At 40.1% G+C, this 16,867-nt stretch overlaps 2 protein-coding genes and 1 long non-coding RNA gene across 7 annotated transcripts in view; 1 reads left to right on the plus strand and 2 right to left on the minus strand.

The window, feature by feature from the left end:
• Nucleotides 1-1,121: 1,121 nt before the first annotated feature.
• On the minus strand, nt 1,122-5,757 carry rps17 (ribosomal protein S17). Its single transcript, XM_035629429.2, has 5 exons — nt 5,654-5,757; nt 4,224-4,375; nt 1,758-1,863; nt 1,587-1,652; nt 1,122-1,241 (listed from the first exon to the last, which is right to left on the minus strand). The coding sequence occupies exons 1-5, from the start codon at nt 5,654-5,656 to the stop codon at nt 1,164-1,166; spliced, it is 405 nt and encodes a 134-aa protein (XP_035485322.1). The 5' UTR covers nt 5,657-5,757; the 3' UTR covers nt 1,122-1,163.
• Nucleotides 5,404-6,554, plus strand: LOC124849913. Its single transcript, XR_007030550.1, has 2 exons — nt 5,404-5,813; nt 6,203-6,554. It is a non-coding gene; the product is annotated as an uncharacterized LOC124849913 (long non-coding RNA).
• Nucleotides 6,415-16,867, minus strand: part of csnk1g1 (casein kinase 1, gamma 1) — a 30,944-nt gene continuing 20,491 nt past the window's right edge. For 3 of the 5 annotated variants that reach the window (XM_047331411.1, XM_035629426.2, XM_047331409.1), the window contains 3 exons: nt 15,070-15,170; nt 11,984-12,007; nt 6,415-10,859 (listed from right to left, as the gene is read on the minus strand). In XM_047331411.1, the coding sequence (XP_047187367.1) occupies nt 10,805-10,859; nt 11,984-12,007; nt 15,070-15,170 (180 nt within the window). In that variant the 3' untranslated portion in view covers nt 6,415-10,804. The remainder of the gene's footprint in view (nt 10,860-11,983; nt 12,008-15,069; nt 15,171-16,867) is intronic. The other 2 variants (XM_047331410.1, XM_047331412.1) reach the window with 1 other exon arrangement.

Below are 16,867 nucleotides of genomic sequence, written 5' to 3' on the forward strand. Positions count from 1 at the left end.
GGAAATTACAATATGGAGGCATCCAATTTAAGTAAACGTTTTTAAGACTAACAGAAAAAAAAATAAAGCTTTCCTTGATTACCGAGAACATAAACGAAAGGCTAAATTAAACACAACCAAACCACAGAAGGGAAAGAAGTAGACATTTTTATATAGGCTCCAAACATGTGAAGCCAATTCTTCAACGTGGTTGGAGAGGCAGAACCTGAAAGACGAACATGAAAGAAAACTCATGCAACCAAAGGGCAACACCGTTACAGCCCAATTAGTAAACGGACTAATGTTGAGCATTTAGGAGTCATAGTTGAAAAAATAAAATAATTTCAACATTGTAAGTGAGAAATATCCAATAAAACCTATGATTATTTCAAATCTCAAGTGTGGCTTTCCTGAAAGTATTCCAACCAGACAGCACATTAATAACTACAAGTTCTCATCAATGAAGTGAAAACCGCTGTTGTAATAGCTTCAGTTTGATTTATGTATCTGAAAAAATGTCGTCTATGCAGAGACGGAAGAACTAAGATCATTTGATTATGTAAAAGTACCAATAATGCATGTGCAAAAGTAGTCTAATTCAGTCTTGAAGTAAAATCTTTTTGCTTGTACCTTTTAAAAATATATATTTTTTTGTCTACATATATGCATACCTGAACATTGTTTTTACGCACATTTCATTTACACCTATTTTAATCTCTTAATGTTGCATGTTTTATATTGACCTGCTCAATTGGTTGAAAAGCGTGCAATGGATGAAATTATAAGATGAGTATTAGAAAGAACATTTATATACCAGTTTGCTATCATTTTTGAAAAAATATTCCAATTATATATGTAGGGACCCACTTTTTTACTCATGTATTTTATAGGATTTGTATGTGAAGTCTTCATCTGAAATGTATTTATAAACTAGATGTGCCAGATACATGTAGCGTTGTTAAAGTATAAAGTTGCATAAACTTTAACTAAAGTATTAGAAAATAAGTACCTCATCGTTTCGTTGAGAACATACTTAGTTACCCTCCAACCTGAGGCAATAATGTTCAAGTTTTGCTGTTGATATATCATTTAGCAAAGACCATTAACCATCACTTCCTTGATGATAAAGAGACCTATCTCAGTGATAATTAATAATCACTTTATTTAGACAGTTACACATGACTCTACAATCCTCGGGGTGTTTTGAAGTTCATTCCAATAGTTGGCTGAGTGACCTGGAGGTTGGAAAGGCCACCGAAGTCCTGCACGATGAAGAAAAGGAACATTACAGAATTATTAATTATCTATCTCAAGGTGGTGAAGTCTGAAAAATTGCTTTGATAAATCCCGTCATTAAATGAATGAGCAACTATTCAGATAAGTTTTCACACACAAAGACCAAACAAGGCTGCCACTCTTAATTAATTTTTAATATCAAATATCCTGCTGATAATGTAAGTATTAATATCTGGGTTTTAGACTATTTTGTCTAAATGAGACATTAAATAACATCATGAACATGTTGTATGATGTTTTAAAGACATTGAGAAACTCTAAACTGGTCACATTAAATAAATCAATCGATATGAATCATATTTTACACTAACCAGCATCTTGAGCATTTCCTTTGTGTCTGGATCCACCTCGATGAGCTCCTGGTCAAGAGCAGAGATCTAGAAGAGTAGATTTAAGAGAAACAAATGAGCCGTCTGAACTCCAACTTCTCAAACTTTTGTGGGAAACATTTGACAGTTGAGTTTTTCAGAGCGTGAACGTACGTCTGGGACGTAGTTGTCCCTCCTCTCTCGCTCCTCCTCCTGCAGCTTGATGGAGATTCCTCTGATTGGACCGCGCTGGATCCGCTTCATCAGGTGAGTCACATACCTGAGACAGACAGGAAGTCATGGTCAGTGTGAGACTATAGTTACAAGTCAACAGAGAAGACTACATTCATACATGTATATAAAATATTTGATCATTTATAGACACAATGTATAAATATCAAATATAATTGCAAGATGCAATTTTTTCATTACTTTTATGGACTGAAAAATTTGATTGTTTTATTGATAACTGACATATTAAGGCTTTACATGTCTGACAATCCAGACCTTATAATATTTAACAATATTCAGAATACAGTTAATTTCATGTATAATGTTACTTAAACTCTTTGAGTGGTCATTGTGCACCTACTCTCAAGTTCATAATACACAGAAAATACTAATAATCATAATTTATGGGAATTAAAAAATAGACATTCCCTCAGACAACAGATTTGATGGGAGAACCTGCTCTCACTGTACTTGACCACTGTCAGTGCATTTACATAATGTTAATCATTCATAGAGCTGCAACAGACAATCAATCAGAAATCGATGAATAAATTAATCGCCAAATGTTTGATAATTGATTAATCGATTCAAGTTGTTTTATGGGAAAAATATATTCAAAATTCTCTGATGTCTGCTTCTTAAATGTGAATATTTTCTGGTTTCTTTGCTCCTCTATGCCAAACAAAATATCATCTTGGGGTTTTGCGAAACACGATCAACATTTTGCACCATTTTATGACATTTATGAACCAAACAACTAATCGATTAATCGAGGAAATAATCAACAGATTTATCGATAATGAAAATAATCGGTTGTTGTTGGTTGCAGTCGTAGAACAGAATATCAGTGATCACTCTGTTGTGCCACAGTTTGAATACACTAAAGAAAATGATAATTCCACTGAGCTGCATTCGAAGATCAGTTTTTTGACACAACACACAAATGACCAGCAGCTGGAACAAGGACGACGTGGTGCTGACGTCTGGTCCACACGGAGGGGGAAGCTGCTGCAACAACGCTTTTATCAAAACACAAATAACTGCAGCATTCACACATAAACACAAAGTATATTCAGCAAAAAACAAGAGGCCGGCAGCAGCTCAGCTCTCTTTAGCACAAACTCCAGATTAATTGCATCTTCCAAACAAAGAAGCGCCTGAAGGAGACCGCAGCAGTCGTGTCTCTGAGGAAACACGCTGCCGTTGCTGACTCACTCCGCTCACTACCACCGACTCTCTGCAAACAAGCGGTGGATTAGGAGTTTCCACCCTGTGCACATCGATCTTAAAAGGTTCAAGGCAGAAGGCTGACGTACGAGGACGAACGTGTGCAGGACGTGAGAGAGACGCATCTACAGCACAGTCACAGTCAGGCATCTTTCACTCGCTGTTTCCAATTACACTGATCATATCATTTATAATGTGGCCATGGGAACGATATCTTGAATTGAGGTTGTTAACAGACTGAGTGAGTTAACACAATTGTTTTTAACATCTTTGTTCTGTAATGTTAAAATCAACACCGCACAAGCACCAGGATGTTACATATTTACATAACAAACTTCATGCTGCGGTGCACTTATGTCCTCGACTTTCCGTAACTACAAATTAAAAGTCTTGCGGAGCCAAGAATGCATGACGGCCAATGTGCAAAAAGATAAAAAGCACGATCCTTTCTAGTCATTCTTTCCCAGACCGCCACCAGAAGTGACTCAAGAACTAGGGTGCGTCGAATTGTCAAATTTGCTTAGGAAGATTCCTAAATCTTGAAGCGACCTGGATGTATTTGATCAGCAGCCATGATAAGAGCTGTTCGGATTCTCTACACGCATAGGAAAGGTACTTCAATGGGGTAAACTGGACTTTCCGGTGCGGAAGGAAAGGAGATATAGACGTCCCACAATTCATTGCGGCAGCGATATTCACGGGACGCGCCATGCACCAACGTAAACGATTTAATAATAAGTAGAAGGGGCGACATCATAATGTAAGTTATCGTTGCATATAAATTATTTACATCTGTAAATATGTCACACGATGGTAAAACACACGCTGCGTTCTTTGTAGTCCATCTTCGGAAATTTGTAGTCTCACCACGACAGACCCGCGTCAATAACATCCGCCGTCGCGTGATGACGTAGTGTAGTGAAAGTCGAGTCGGCTTTTCCTAAATCCTATGAGTTCTTTCCTTTACACCTTTCCTTGACCTCATGACCTTTTCCACTGAGGTCAAGGAATAGTAGATAGGAAGGGCAATCCCAATCCACCCCTAATCTCTAGAAAAGATTCTATTTCTCAGCGCTGTGAGGAACAACAGTGGCGATCTTTAAGAAACTGAGACGTACCAACAAGTGCAACCAACCGTTCCATGCACACACATGGAAATCAAAAGTTGACACTGCAACTCACCCTGCGATCTTGTTGCGCAGAGGTTTGCTGGGGATGATGGCGATCTCCTCGCACACCCTCTTGTTGACGTGGAAGTCATTGCCCAGGCGCGTGTAGTACTTCTCGATGATGACCCGCGCGGCCTTCTTGACCGTCTTGGTCCTGACTCGACCCTGAAGGGACGAAGCCAAACACGTTTGGTAAATAGACGACAGCAACCAGAGGGATGTTTACGGCAGTGCGGAGCAAAATCACAGGCAAAGTTGTCTAGTTGATGTTCATTACACTGGAGGGCATGTCAGTGGTCAAACGGGAAATATATTTTCAGCTACTAAAGTGTTTTAAAAATCGCGCAGTGACGGCTTTCTTATCGGTTTAGGGGTCTGTTTACAGTACAGTTCAACATAAGATCTTTTAAAACCACTAAAAACAATAGAATTAAAAATGATTTTCATCACAGGCATCTCTCTAATAACACCTCCGTCCTACCAGCCAAAGAATGGAAGCAATTCATAATCACCAGTACGAATGATGAGGCATAGAATTATTTACCAAGTGCATGTACAGCGATGTTCACATCTCATTTCAATGGTATTTCTCAATTAATTGGGTGTTGGATGTTCTATTTAGAGCCTTAACACTGATTTAACCCCACAGTAGAAATTATTATTATTATTAAAATTCAAAAGAAAAGGGTCTTCACAGTATTTTCCTCAAATAAGGACCAGGTGCATCTTAAAAACCAGACATTTCAACGTGATAGACGTGGACTTCATTAACAAGCCGCCTGTTGAAAACTTATTTTCCAACTTTAATAATTTGTATGAAGACATAAAATTTGGTGATTTTTTTTTCTATTTCAGATTTGATTTTTTTGTGACTTTCCACCTCGCTGCCAAATAATGATCCAACTTCAGGAAATGAACAACCAAACAAACGAGGGATATTTCAAATGTAAGACACGTGACCTGCATTAACACATTGAAGATACATTTGAAGTTATTGAGAAACAATTCAAAATTAATTCCAGATGTAAAAAAAAATATTGTAGGGTTCGTCTTAATATATAAAAGTAAAAATTGGTCGAAATGAACCGTAAATTTCCGGTTCTCACCGGAAATTGACAGTAGCGAAGTCAAATGAGGTTTAAAAAGGAGGATAATGACAATAACTGAGAATATTTATTCATAACAACACACGAGTACCGGTGATATTCTGACTGCGGCTCCTTCGCCGACCAGCGGCCGGTTAACTACCGCAGCGAAACAGGAACATTCCGCCTGTCGGATACGTTTAAAAACCACTGAAGCGCCTCGATATCCGGTGATTCGACATGTTTGTGTCGTTCGTCTGCGGACTAATGTTCGCTAGCGCTCCGTCGACAGACGGACGGTGAGGATTAGCCAGGATGGTGAGGACCGCTGAAGTGAAATGTTTCTCAGTGTACCCACCATTGTTGACTCGGACCGGAAGAAGAGGGGCACCGCAGCGTCATACCGGAAGTAAATAGCTTACGGGGCTGCTCGGTCACAGCCACGGCCGCGCCGACACCGCTAACTAGCGGTGGAACGGAGGAACTGCATGTTCAAGAAAGAATAAGAAGGAAAGAAAGTAAGTTGCCAGAAGTGGGATTTATTTAATTTAATGCACTACACTAATCCTTAGGTTAACACGAAATATACTTAATTATAAGTAAAATACCTGCATTCATCATTTTACTAAAGTAAATGATTACAAGTTTGAAGTAAAATGTATCCAAGCATCAAAAGTCAAAATGTATGTGCTTTGATGTGCAGACAATTTACATTTTAGCTGCAAATTTCTTCTTTTTGGCAATACGAGATATTTTAAAAAACCTTGATGATACAATTTGTGCATTTCATAAAGCTACTAACGTATTATTAAATGTAAGGTGCAGCATTGCTTTAATTTTAAGTTGTAAGACACTCGTTAAATGCAATGAACAACCTCATGCTCTTCTTTTTTTTTTCCTTTTAAAGCAGACAAATATGTGCAGCTCTGATGAGTACGAAGAAAACCAGACTGAAATCCCGACGCAGGCACTAAACTCAACTTCTCTCATCACCATTAATATATATTTTGCAAATCGATTTCCAAACATCTGGATCCATCATCTTTGTAAATTCACCATTTCACTTAAGTTAAGAATGAAGCGTGAGGAGAAAGGGGTACAAATGACATCACAAACGACTTTCCCACAAGGTGGAGAGCTTTTATTTTACATAAAAAAGGGTGCAAACTGGAGTTTCCCTTTAGGTGTGGAGGGAATAAAAAGTGATTTTATAAGGTTCATGTGTGACACATTGTATTTATATGAATTCAAGGAGGGGACAAAAAAAACAAAAACAGGAGTTTCAGATAAAAAGGACCTTTACCTTTTTCTGCAAATTAAAAATTATGAAATCATAAAAAGAAGAAATGTGGCTCCTTCATTCTTGAAGCCCTTGACTTAACTCATTCGAATACATTTTTGAAGTGACATTCATATTTCAACACAATAATATTTATTTACAGTTTTAAGACTTCTCTTAATCATAGCTCTGGAAAAAGAAAAAAAAAATTGCGGAGGGGAGGATAAACTCTTGCAGCTGTACAATCTGATTTTCCACAGTCTGAGAGGAAGAAGAGAAAAAAAAATATTTGAAGAACTTCTTTTATATGGAATCCCAATAGAAAAAAACCAAAACAAACAAAGACTACAATTGTGAACACTGTACAATTTACAATTTTCAAATAATCATCACAATATTGCAGTAAATGTCACCCTAAACCTCTCCCTCAAAGAAAAAAATATACAGTAAATCCAAGACAACTCTACAGTACAGCAACAAGAAAAAGTGCCAGAGAACCCAGAAAAATAAAGACCGTGAGCCGTTCATTCACACTTTAACTGTCCTATGCTTTGATTTACACAGCTTTGACACACACACACACACACGGATGACTTACACACACACCAAAAAAAAAAATAAACACGTCTGACTGAAAGTGAGAGATAATGAATGAGAGATAAAGGGAACAGAAATGGAATGTGCTGTGTGACGACACAAAAAAGTTTTTCTTATTTCACATGGAGACGTCTCAGTGACCAAACAGTATATGAGCCTCACAGGAGAGAAAATTCACCAAAGAGAGATAGCGGCCGCTCGCTGTCGTCTCCAGATAAAGCCATGCAAATCATACAGAGCTCTCCTATATCGCTCTGTACAAGGCCCAGAGAGTTAAAAAAAAGAAAAAAGAAAAGAAAAAGAAAAGGTAAATACACCAGAGTAATATGTCTATATTATCTACCGATTCAGCCGTGAGCTAAAAGAGCGATGCGGACCCGCAGCAGGTCCACGGAAGAAGCAGATGTTGTGCAAAGATGATCTGTCACGTGATTCAACTCTGAAAGTAGTGAAAACTCACCCAACACTTCCTGGAGCCACGTTGCTCTGAGATTTATGGACACGTGGAGGACACAAGGTGGAAATTGCGATGGTAAAAACAAAAAAAACAAAAGACAACATTCAACTTCATATTTTTCTGGCACAGGTAAAAGGCATGGGCTAGTAGTCGTCTCAGGAATGGCACTAGGGGGGAATTCGAAGGAGAGGGGGAACACTGAAGGCCGTTTAGTCTTGATATCCATCTCACAGACACTACACAGGAATACTTTCAACTTTTCCCTCCGGTCGCTGGAGTCAAACGCCCCGGGTGCTGCTGAGGCAGATTCACAGGCAGCAGATGTTTGGGCGTCTGGTAAAAAACACTAAACGTGGGGATTCACCCCTCACCAGATAAAAAAAACAAAGCATTACGATAACTGTTTCACGGAGACAAATGCGTGATTTAACCTCCAAGCCTACATCTGACTGGACCTTTACCGGGTGAAGCTAAATGACCCAAGCCTCATCCGGTCATTTACACCGGCTAAGCACAGGACTCCACAGGCGAGTCCGACGAATGCCACCCGTCCAAACACGACTTACGAGGCACTAAGACGTCTCAATAGAAATGAAAACCTGTCATTCAAATAGCCCGTTTACCCCCCCCCCCCAACCCCACCCCTCAAATCCTACGTGGAATTATAACGATTAATGACCCGAGGAAACCATAAAACAAACAGAAAATAAAGGTCCCATAGATTTTCATATTCAAGTACTTTCAATAACACAATAACTTAGACCCTGGAGTAACTCGACACGTCAGGGGGTTAAGAATGAACCAAAAAAAAGCTATACAGTGTAAATACACGCAACAAGCAGGTTTACATACTGAATCATTGAGATAGTTTGCAACATCTATAACATTGTATTCGTAAAGATGATGGAGTAGGCCCACAAAGCGCCAAATCTAACACTCCGCCGAGAGAGGATTCATCCAGGACTTGCATGAGTGTGTGTGTGTGTGTGTGTGTGTGTGTGTGTGTGTGTGTGTGTGTGTGTGTGTGTATAGAGGGAGGAGGGCGTCATGGCACACAAAAAAAAACACAACTGAGTGGGTGGGGATATAAAAAAAAAATTTAAAGTGTATTCCCTGCACCCTATAGGGAAGGATTAGCACACGAGGAGGCTACAATTAAAGTAATAAGCACGTTTTGAAGTACAGTATTAAGAAGGCGGGGTCTTGTCAGGGAAAGCCTGGGTCAACAAATGTAGTGCAGTCATGGTTTCAAGCTTCTTTTTTCCTCTCTTTCCTTTTCTTTTTGTTAACCTCTGTTTCCCCATAAAAACCATGGCTATTTGGAATGAAAGATGGGAAAAAAAATTCACATTAGCAAGATAAAAAGTAAAACACCCATGTACGGTAAATTTGCTCTCTGTTGGGAGGATGGAGCAAGGTGACGTATCGAGGATATTGTTTCAAGGCAGTCCTCCGTGACACTTAATAAAAAATAAAATGGTACGGACATGTTGTTATTATTCTCTCTCTGCATCAAGGTGAAGGACCCGAACATAAAAACACAGGGGTCTTCAGACTGGACACACAGGGGCAGGGACAACGTCTCAACACCGTCGTCACAGATTATCACACCAAACCTCACATTTGGCATCTTTTAGGAATACATCTTCAGTGTTACACAGGAAGTCATCAACTACTCTGGATACGATCGGGGAACAGTCGGCAACTTTGGGGCTTTATGATGCAGGTGACCCCCCCAAAAGGAATTGCAAAAAATCTCACAACCATCATGCTTCCAACTCGTTTGTCCAACGGGTGGTGGTGGTGGTGGTGGTGGGGAGGTTGGGGTTGTGGGGGTCGACTGGTTGGGGTTAAGGCATTGGACAGCAGCGTCGAGAGAGAGGCTGTGATTTAATCTCCGAAAGCAAATCACGCTCGTTCCTCTTGTCGCTCCAAAGCAACATCCCCCAGCGTCGTCTACTGGTGCACAGTTCATTACTAACCATTACATTAATCAGAACAATCAAGACTCTCCCAAACCACAAATCCACTTCATTTTGGTCTCCCCCCCACCTGCTTTTAAAACATTGGCCTTAACTCCTTAACTGCAATTTCTTTTCCATGCGCATAACAGATTATATGATTACTCCCAAAGTCATTTACCGTACTGTCCATACATTCAGTGTGTATGTTCTTTTTTTTTTTTTTTTAATTGGTAAGAAAATCGGTGGCAACCAAGAGATAAATAGCATAAATAGCATATTTGTTTATGTAGCATGTAGAAGAGTCAGGTTGCCGCATGTCATCCCAAAGCCGACAGGAGCAAAATCTGCATGAGTCAAAAGAGGCTGTAGTGTGTGTTTTCTGAGAACGGGCGTGGTTAAGTGGGAAGCGCTTTAACCAAGCAGCGCGAGAAGAAATCATTCTGAGAGAGAACACAGTGCAGGAGACCCCTCTGGTCTTCTGTTCTCTCAGGCCCGGGTCCTAGTTCCAGGGGGTTGACCTCTTTGGGAGGGGGAAAAGAAAAGTGCAGGGGCCGACAGACTGATGCTCTCTGTTAACACTCCTGGCTCCATCGTGTGTCCAGGTTTACATTCAGCCTCGTGTCGGGAATGACCAGAGGGGCTTTGTGTCAAAAAAATAAAAAAAAATAAACGAGTTCGCAAACGAAACAACAGGCAAAAACACCTTGAACTGGGACGAGACAGAGGGGAAATGAAAAAATAGGATTTTCAAACAAAAAAAAATAAAAATTATAGTACGGAACAGGTGGAAGGTGGCAATATTCCACAGGAAGACCCGTCGCTTCCTTTGTAATACCACAGGAGATAAACAGAAAAAAAAGAGGAGAGAAAAATACAAATGCTGAGTGTCTTTAGGGAAGAAGAAAAAAATATCCCCTGCAAAAGAATCCAACGAATAGGTCCTCCTGTTTGGCCGACTGGCCTGCAAAACATTCCCACACATCTTGGAGGGTGGGGAAAAAATTAATTTTTAAATAGGACTCCCATGGAAAGACACAAGCGTCTTGAACCATTTTTAACTGGTCCCTTTAGAGGGACAAATTCAATGAAGGATCTTTCCGTCGTCTCCCCTCTTTTAATTGTGAATGGGACCTCTTATTGATTTCCAGGAATCACAATCAACCGAGCTGGACACTTGGGAAAAAAAGATTTCAGGCCAGTGGTGGCAGACGATCATTTGTGCCTCTGGGTGTTCTTCTTCCGTTTTCGCTTGAAGAAACAGCAGCACCTGCGGGGGCAGAGAGGGACATTTCAATCCACATGTAGATGAGAGAGTCTTCAGAATATGAGACAAAAGAAACCGAAACGGATCAAATTAGTGTGTTAAAACATATGTTAATGTCCATCAAATCTGGATGGATGCACATTTTTGGGATAATGAGAACTGCAGCTGCCAAAAGGTTTGATTAGTAAAACATTAGCATTAAAGCTACAGTGTGTAATATTTAGAAGAACTTATTCACAGAAAAACCCTGGACCCGACCCCGTGTGAGGCTCCATGTTTGCTACATCGTGTTGAATATGGTTTTGCACTGAATGGTCCAGAATAAGTCGCAGTCGCGTTGTATTTTCAGCGCTGCCGTAAATGAAATGGAATCAGCGGTGCGCCAGCATAAAGTGTCCAATGTCGGGTGCTCAGTTGGTTGCGGTTTGCAACTTTTACCAACAGATGCTGCCGGAAAATTACACACTGGGGCTTTAAGGAAAAGATATATTTTGTTCTACAGACTATTTGATTATTATTCACCTGATACCATTGTTATGCATAAAAAAAAAAATGGCAGAGGGAACTCAACTACAGACTGCTGCAGTGACTCTGAAGACAATGTGTCGTGTGCATGAGAATGGAGCAGTGCAGACAGAGAGCACAAGACAAGATGAGACCAAATGATCAGTAAAAACATACAAAGACAAGAAGGAGAAAAAAAAAATAGCTGTGGAACACGACATTAGACAGTGACTCTTAGATTCGTCTATGAAAAAATACTGGTGCCCAATGCTACATGTTTAAAAGATCCTTAACCTGAAGCTAAATGTGCTGCAAAAAAAGGCGCTAAGAAATATTAGGATGATTTTAAAGTAAAATTGTGTGAAAGTGCATCTTGCTTTTTCTTTCCGCCTGGATGTGATGTTTGCTCAAGTCATGTTTGCCAACACACATCGTAGCATGGTTTACAGATTTCTCTACTCGTTTGTAACTTAACCTGAACAGCACACATTCTCAGGAGTAATACTTTTGTGCGAGAGTTTAAAATAAATAAATAAATAAAATAACAACTCCTCGTTGCCCAGCCTCGGCTGGTCCACTCCCTGTCCCATGAGTCTGATGTGGACAAGCAGAGAGGGACTCACCACAGGTTGAGCATTTTCACGCAGCTACAGAGGAAGAGAGAGGAAAGAGTGTAAAAAAAGAGAAAAAGAAAGATAGATTAATACAGCGAGACCAGGACGATGGGACTGGGAACACGTGCCACACACGAGAAAAAACATGCACACAAACAGGTACACCAACAGGACACGGGGTGGACGTCGAGAGGGAGCGTTTGGGAGGCTAAGAGGAGGAAAAAGGTCACAGAACATCCAGAGTCTCCCAGAATTCCTGGGGATGAAGGTGGTTTCCATTTCAAAATGTGTTGTGTGATCTAAGCTGCATTTGCAAAAAGAAAGTGCTTTTATCCTTTTAAAAAAAAACGATCATTCCCTTTGCTTTTAATTTCTTTTTTTTTTGACGCAAGACATTGAATGTCTGTCTCCACCCTTGGTGGAATTGAGTATTGGTGGAATGTGAAAAACAACTAAGTAACAACTGAAAGAGTCCAGGATTAGGTTGACCAACATTTGGGAATCTACAACTACATTTGTGTGCAAAGTCCCTCCTAAGCCCCTTAGCCCCTTGAATCAATTGCTAAGAAACATCTGTAGCACTGCTCAATTAAAAGCCATCAACTATGTAAACAGTAAATCAAGATATAAACACAACTGTCAATCCATGTAAATGTAGGCATGAATTTTTTCTATATACACATAAATGAAGGATGCGTTTGAGAGTTATTTTTTTTAATATGCTAACCTAACTGGAGACATTTGGTCCTTAAGTTATAACTTTATGAACTAAAAGTAGATTGTGTTATTTTTACCTCCACCAGGGAGATTCGGTTTTTTCGCCCTTGTCCATTGGTTTGTTTTTCAGAATAATTATGCAAAAAATACAGAATTATTTCCCCTCAAAACTGGTTATTTTTCTGGCCCGTGTCACATCCTTCCATCGTTAACTTTTGGAGCAGATCCAGGAATTTTGATTTCACTTTCTTTGAAATTGTGACATTTTTTGGACATTTTCGATAATGCAATGGAACATATTTCTGGAAAGAATATCTGAGTTTGTGGAATTTGGTGCGGATACATATCATCTGGATCTAGCAGATATAAATGTTGGACAGTTGGACCTTGGCAGGTGTTTGCGCTTTTCTGAGTTCCATTCAAGTTGTGCAATGTAATTTTAAATTCTTACAGGTATCCAAAGTGTCAGGTCACATACTGTATTTCTAGTTACAACAAATATTTATACAAGAACTAGGCTATATGGAGCAACCGGTTTTATTTAGTGGTGATGTAAATCTGCACTCGGTAAACAATTACATCAGTAGGTTAAGTTTAAACTTGACAGGCCTTTATTGTTCTATAATATATGAAAATGAACTAAAATAGCAGTTTAATGTTGCTGCTATAAATAAGCTGGAAGATGCATGAACATATATTGTTGTGTTAATAACGGAACATTAAATCATCCCTGATGGAAAGTAAAAAGAGATCATTACACGTGTGGTATTAATTCACCATAGGTACCTGATTTTATCGATAAATAAAGGCTAAACACTAATTAAAGAGCATCAGAAGCATCACTTCATGTTCTTATATCAAAAATCAATGTGTTTGACAGGGTTTCAAAGAGACTGGCAAGTGAACGCACCAATCATCATATCAAAGAGTCATGTGAATGAGAAACAGGAGCAAGGCCTGTCGTCAGAAACAGAAACAAGGCCAGATTAAAGTTAATGAAGCTCCGGGAGATTCGTGAAGAGACTCGTTGAAGGGAATTACGTTTCACAGCGGCTTTGATGCCGAATCCCCGCGGCGTGCGATAGAACTTTGAGAGCTCAGCTGGGGATAAAAGTGATGATAGCTGTTCTATTTCGAGATGTACAAGATGTATTAGGATAGACGGTATTGTGCAATTGGAAACTTAACCACTTATTACAGAGCTACAGCATGAAATCTAACACGTCTTTTATGATGCGGGAAAATGGAGTTTGTCAGCAGGATGACTCAAAAATGACTGAACCCGTTTCAATGAAATTTTGTGGAGGGGTGGGACATGACCTCGGGAAGAGCCCATTCATTTTGAGTGGATCTGGATACGTGGGTGAATCTGTTTTTTTCCTCTCTCTCTCTCTGTATCTCCAATCGCCCTTCTGGTTGTTAATATTTTGCCCAAGAGTCTTGGGATAACATGATTTGCTCAACGCAAGTGCGGCCTAGTTGGCGACTAGACAAAGCAACCTTTTTTAAAGGTCTTGTCATTTGTAGCTCTCAGTACTGATGTAGTTCTAACTTAATCTCTTGGCTGTATTTTTTAATCAAACCAAAATAAGCCTGGAAGTTTACTGCGACAACCAACGCAACCTTAAACTTATTTTCTCGATAATGTATATCGTCACTCAGTTCTTCTGAGTCAGCTGAACCACATGGCGATCGGTTAGCAGCGCAGTTTTAGTAAAGTGGGCGGCCAGGCCCTGGAGCATGGCACCGTTCCAGCCGCTGGTGCTGAAGATTAGCAACGATAGCTCTTTAGCCGTTGCTACCGGCTTGAATGTTGAACGAAAAAAAAACCCCCAATGGTTTCCATGCTTCTTTTCCTCAATACGTGTGTCTCCTCAGGGGAAGAGAAAGGAGCAACTGTTGCATACGATGACATCATGTTCATCATATTTATACACGTGATTAAACAAGTTACCACATGGACAATATGGTGTGATCCCAAATGGCTGCTTGCGGAGTTCACTGACAGGATCTGCATTGCATTGAGATCAGGTTGACAGAGGAGTATTTCTTTTTTATGTCCAGGCTACTGAAAACCTAAGTGACTGACAGTGCAGCTTGTGTTATTGGCCGACTGCTCCAGGTATGAGGTCGTCTAAATATGGTTTTCTTTCTTCATTAGAAAGCTGAGGCAGTCATGATCAAAATTCTACACAATCAGACAGAGGGAAAATAGATGCTGGAGCAGGGTGACAGCTGGGGGTGGGGATGTCACATATCCACAACCTAGCAAAAGGTAGCAAGAAAGAGAGCGAGAGAGAGGTAGAGAGGAAGAGTGGGATAGAGATGGAGCGACAGATGGACACGGAGGAGAGGTGTGGCGGGTGCATGACACATACTTGGCCTCGTCGACCACTTCGCCCTCTGCCTGAGCTGTGATTGGAGCGTTGGAATTAACCGGCTCATCTGCATTCAGCTCCCCGTTGGTCGAACTCACCACCTGTGGCACAGATGGGCGTAACTTCAGATCGACCCACCGAGGTTTATTTCTCAATCCACACAAACAGTTTCATGTTAGCACGTTGGCCACAAAGTGAATGTGAATAGGATAAAAAAAAAAGAAGAAACAAACAAACGAGTAAGTGTTAACTTTACCACTTCACTTCACTTTTTTTGTCTCCTCTGGGGGAAACATGTCTGACAGCAGCAGAGACAGTAAGACCAACACAACAATAAGACAAATGAAAATGATACAAAAGGCTTTTATTATACACGTTCCGGTTCTTGTATTGGTAGTTTCCAGGTTCGTTACCAGTGTGTGCTGCTGTCTGTCCGTCAGGATGATTTTCTACTGCTGGGAGTCACCAAAATCTGAATTATTCAAATTTGGGAAACTTTCCATCAATCTATTATCTATGCCGCTTATCCTTTAAGGGTCGTATGGGGGCAGGCGCCAATCCCAGCTAATTTGTGGGACTTAAAATTTGAAAATGTTAGTTTCGCCTAAGGGTGGAACATAACATTTTCCACCCACATCCTGCCTTTTGGAGGTGGGTGGAAAATGTTAGAGTCTGAGAAGCCTTGACACTTGGTAAATCAGTTAAATGGAGACTCTGTGTAAAACTAATATCTATTCAGGGGGTAATTTGTAACCATTTGTACAAGGAGTCAATAGATTTGATTGGACCAGTACCAAACTATGTTTTTCTGGCTTTTGAAATTCACTTTGCAGCTCATTTGTCCATACTGTCCTGAGAAAAAGAGCTTTAAAAATGACACCTCCACAACTCTTGAGTCACAAAATCAAAAGAATAGTTATTGATTTAACATTCACCTGTAGGAGAAATGGTGTTATAGTCATTGTAAAATTATTATTTTTGTGCACATAGGTGTATACAGTGGACAACTTTGTAAATCCCAGCCTATTCACGACCAAACATGTTGAAACAGTGTAGAAAAAAACGCCACCTGAAGTAGAAGTTGCAGATTCTGGAAACAATTTTGTTGAAATTACTGGTTTACATTACTCAAAATTACAACGGCCACTCGACTTTGCTCTGACAGTTCAGAACTCATGTGACCAGTAGGAGAAGTCAGAGCTACGATTTGCAAGCTATTCTGCAAATATGCTTAATGCCAGCTGACCACAGAAGTTCTTTAGTGGCTTCAACTCAGTGTAATTAAAGACACACTTGTTAATAAAAATTACTATTTTTTCCCGATTTACAAAGCTTTTTCTTTGGGACTGACAGTGAAATACCCAGTGTCTGACAGGGCAACTTTCCATTCTGTACACCGTTTCATCACGAATGGTCAACTAAATCTAGAGATGTTGAGCACTTGTAAACACTGTATACACCTTTGCAACCAGGGCGTTCCTTTATGCAGACTGAACCTTTGAGAGCATGCACTTAGCCGGCTGAGCCAGGTCACACTGCCATGCAAAGAGGCTCCTTGATATTGCAAGGAATGTCCAAGCACCATGATGAGCTGTAGGACCCGAGATCAAAAATTCCCTGATATTTATAAAGCCAAAATCAAATCACCGTCTGCGGTGGGCGGCACCAGATGACATGCACATGGTGGTGCAAAAAAAGAAAAACAATTCCCAGCAAGGGGTAAAGGGGTGGGGAAGGTACATGGTCGTAGATCTGTCTCACAAACAAATTGAACGTCATGTCCTGGTAAAATCTGTGG

Source organism: Scophthalmus maximus, chromosome 4 (genome assembly GCF_022379125.1).
Source record: "Scophthalmus maximus strain ysfricsl-2021 chromosome 4, ASM2237912v1, whole genome shotgun sequence".
NCBI lineage: Eukaryota > Metazoa > Chordata > Actinopteri > Pleuronectiformes > Scophthalmidae > Scophthalmus > Scophthalmus maximus.

Excerpts from the sequence above, each read along its gene's own strand:
- rps17 (XM_035629429.2), bottom strand. Across the intron at positions 1,864-4,223 it reads CTGCGCAACAAGATCGCAGG|GTATGTGACTCACCTGATGA; the intron begins GTGAGTTGCAGT and ends TGTCTGTCTCAG. Across the intron at positions 1,653-1,757 it reads GGGACAACTACGTCCCAGAC|ATCTCTGCTCTTGACCAGGA; the intron begins GTACGTTCACGC and ends CTACTCTTCTAG.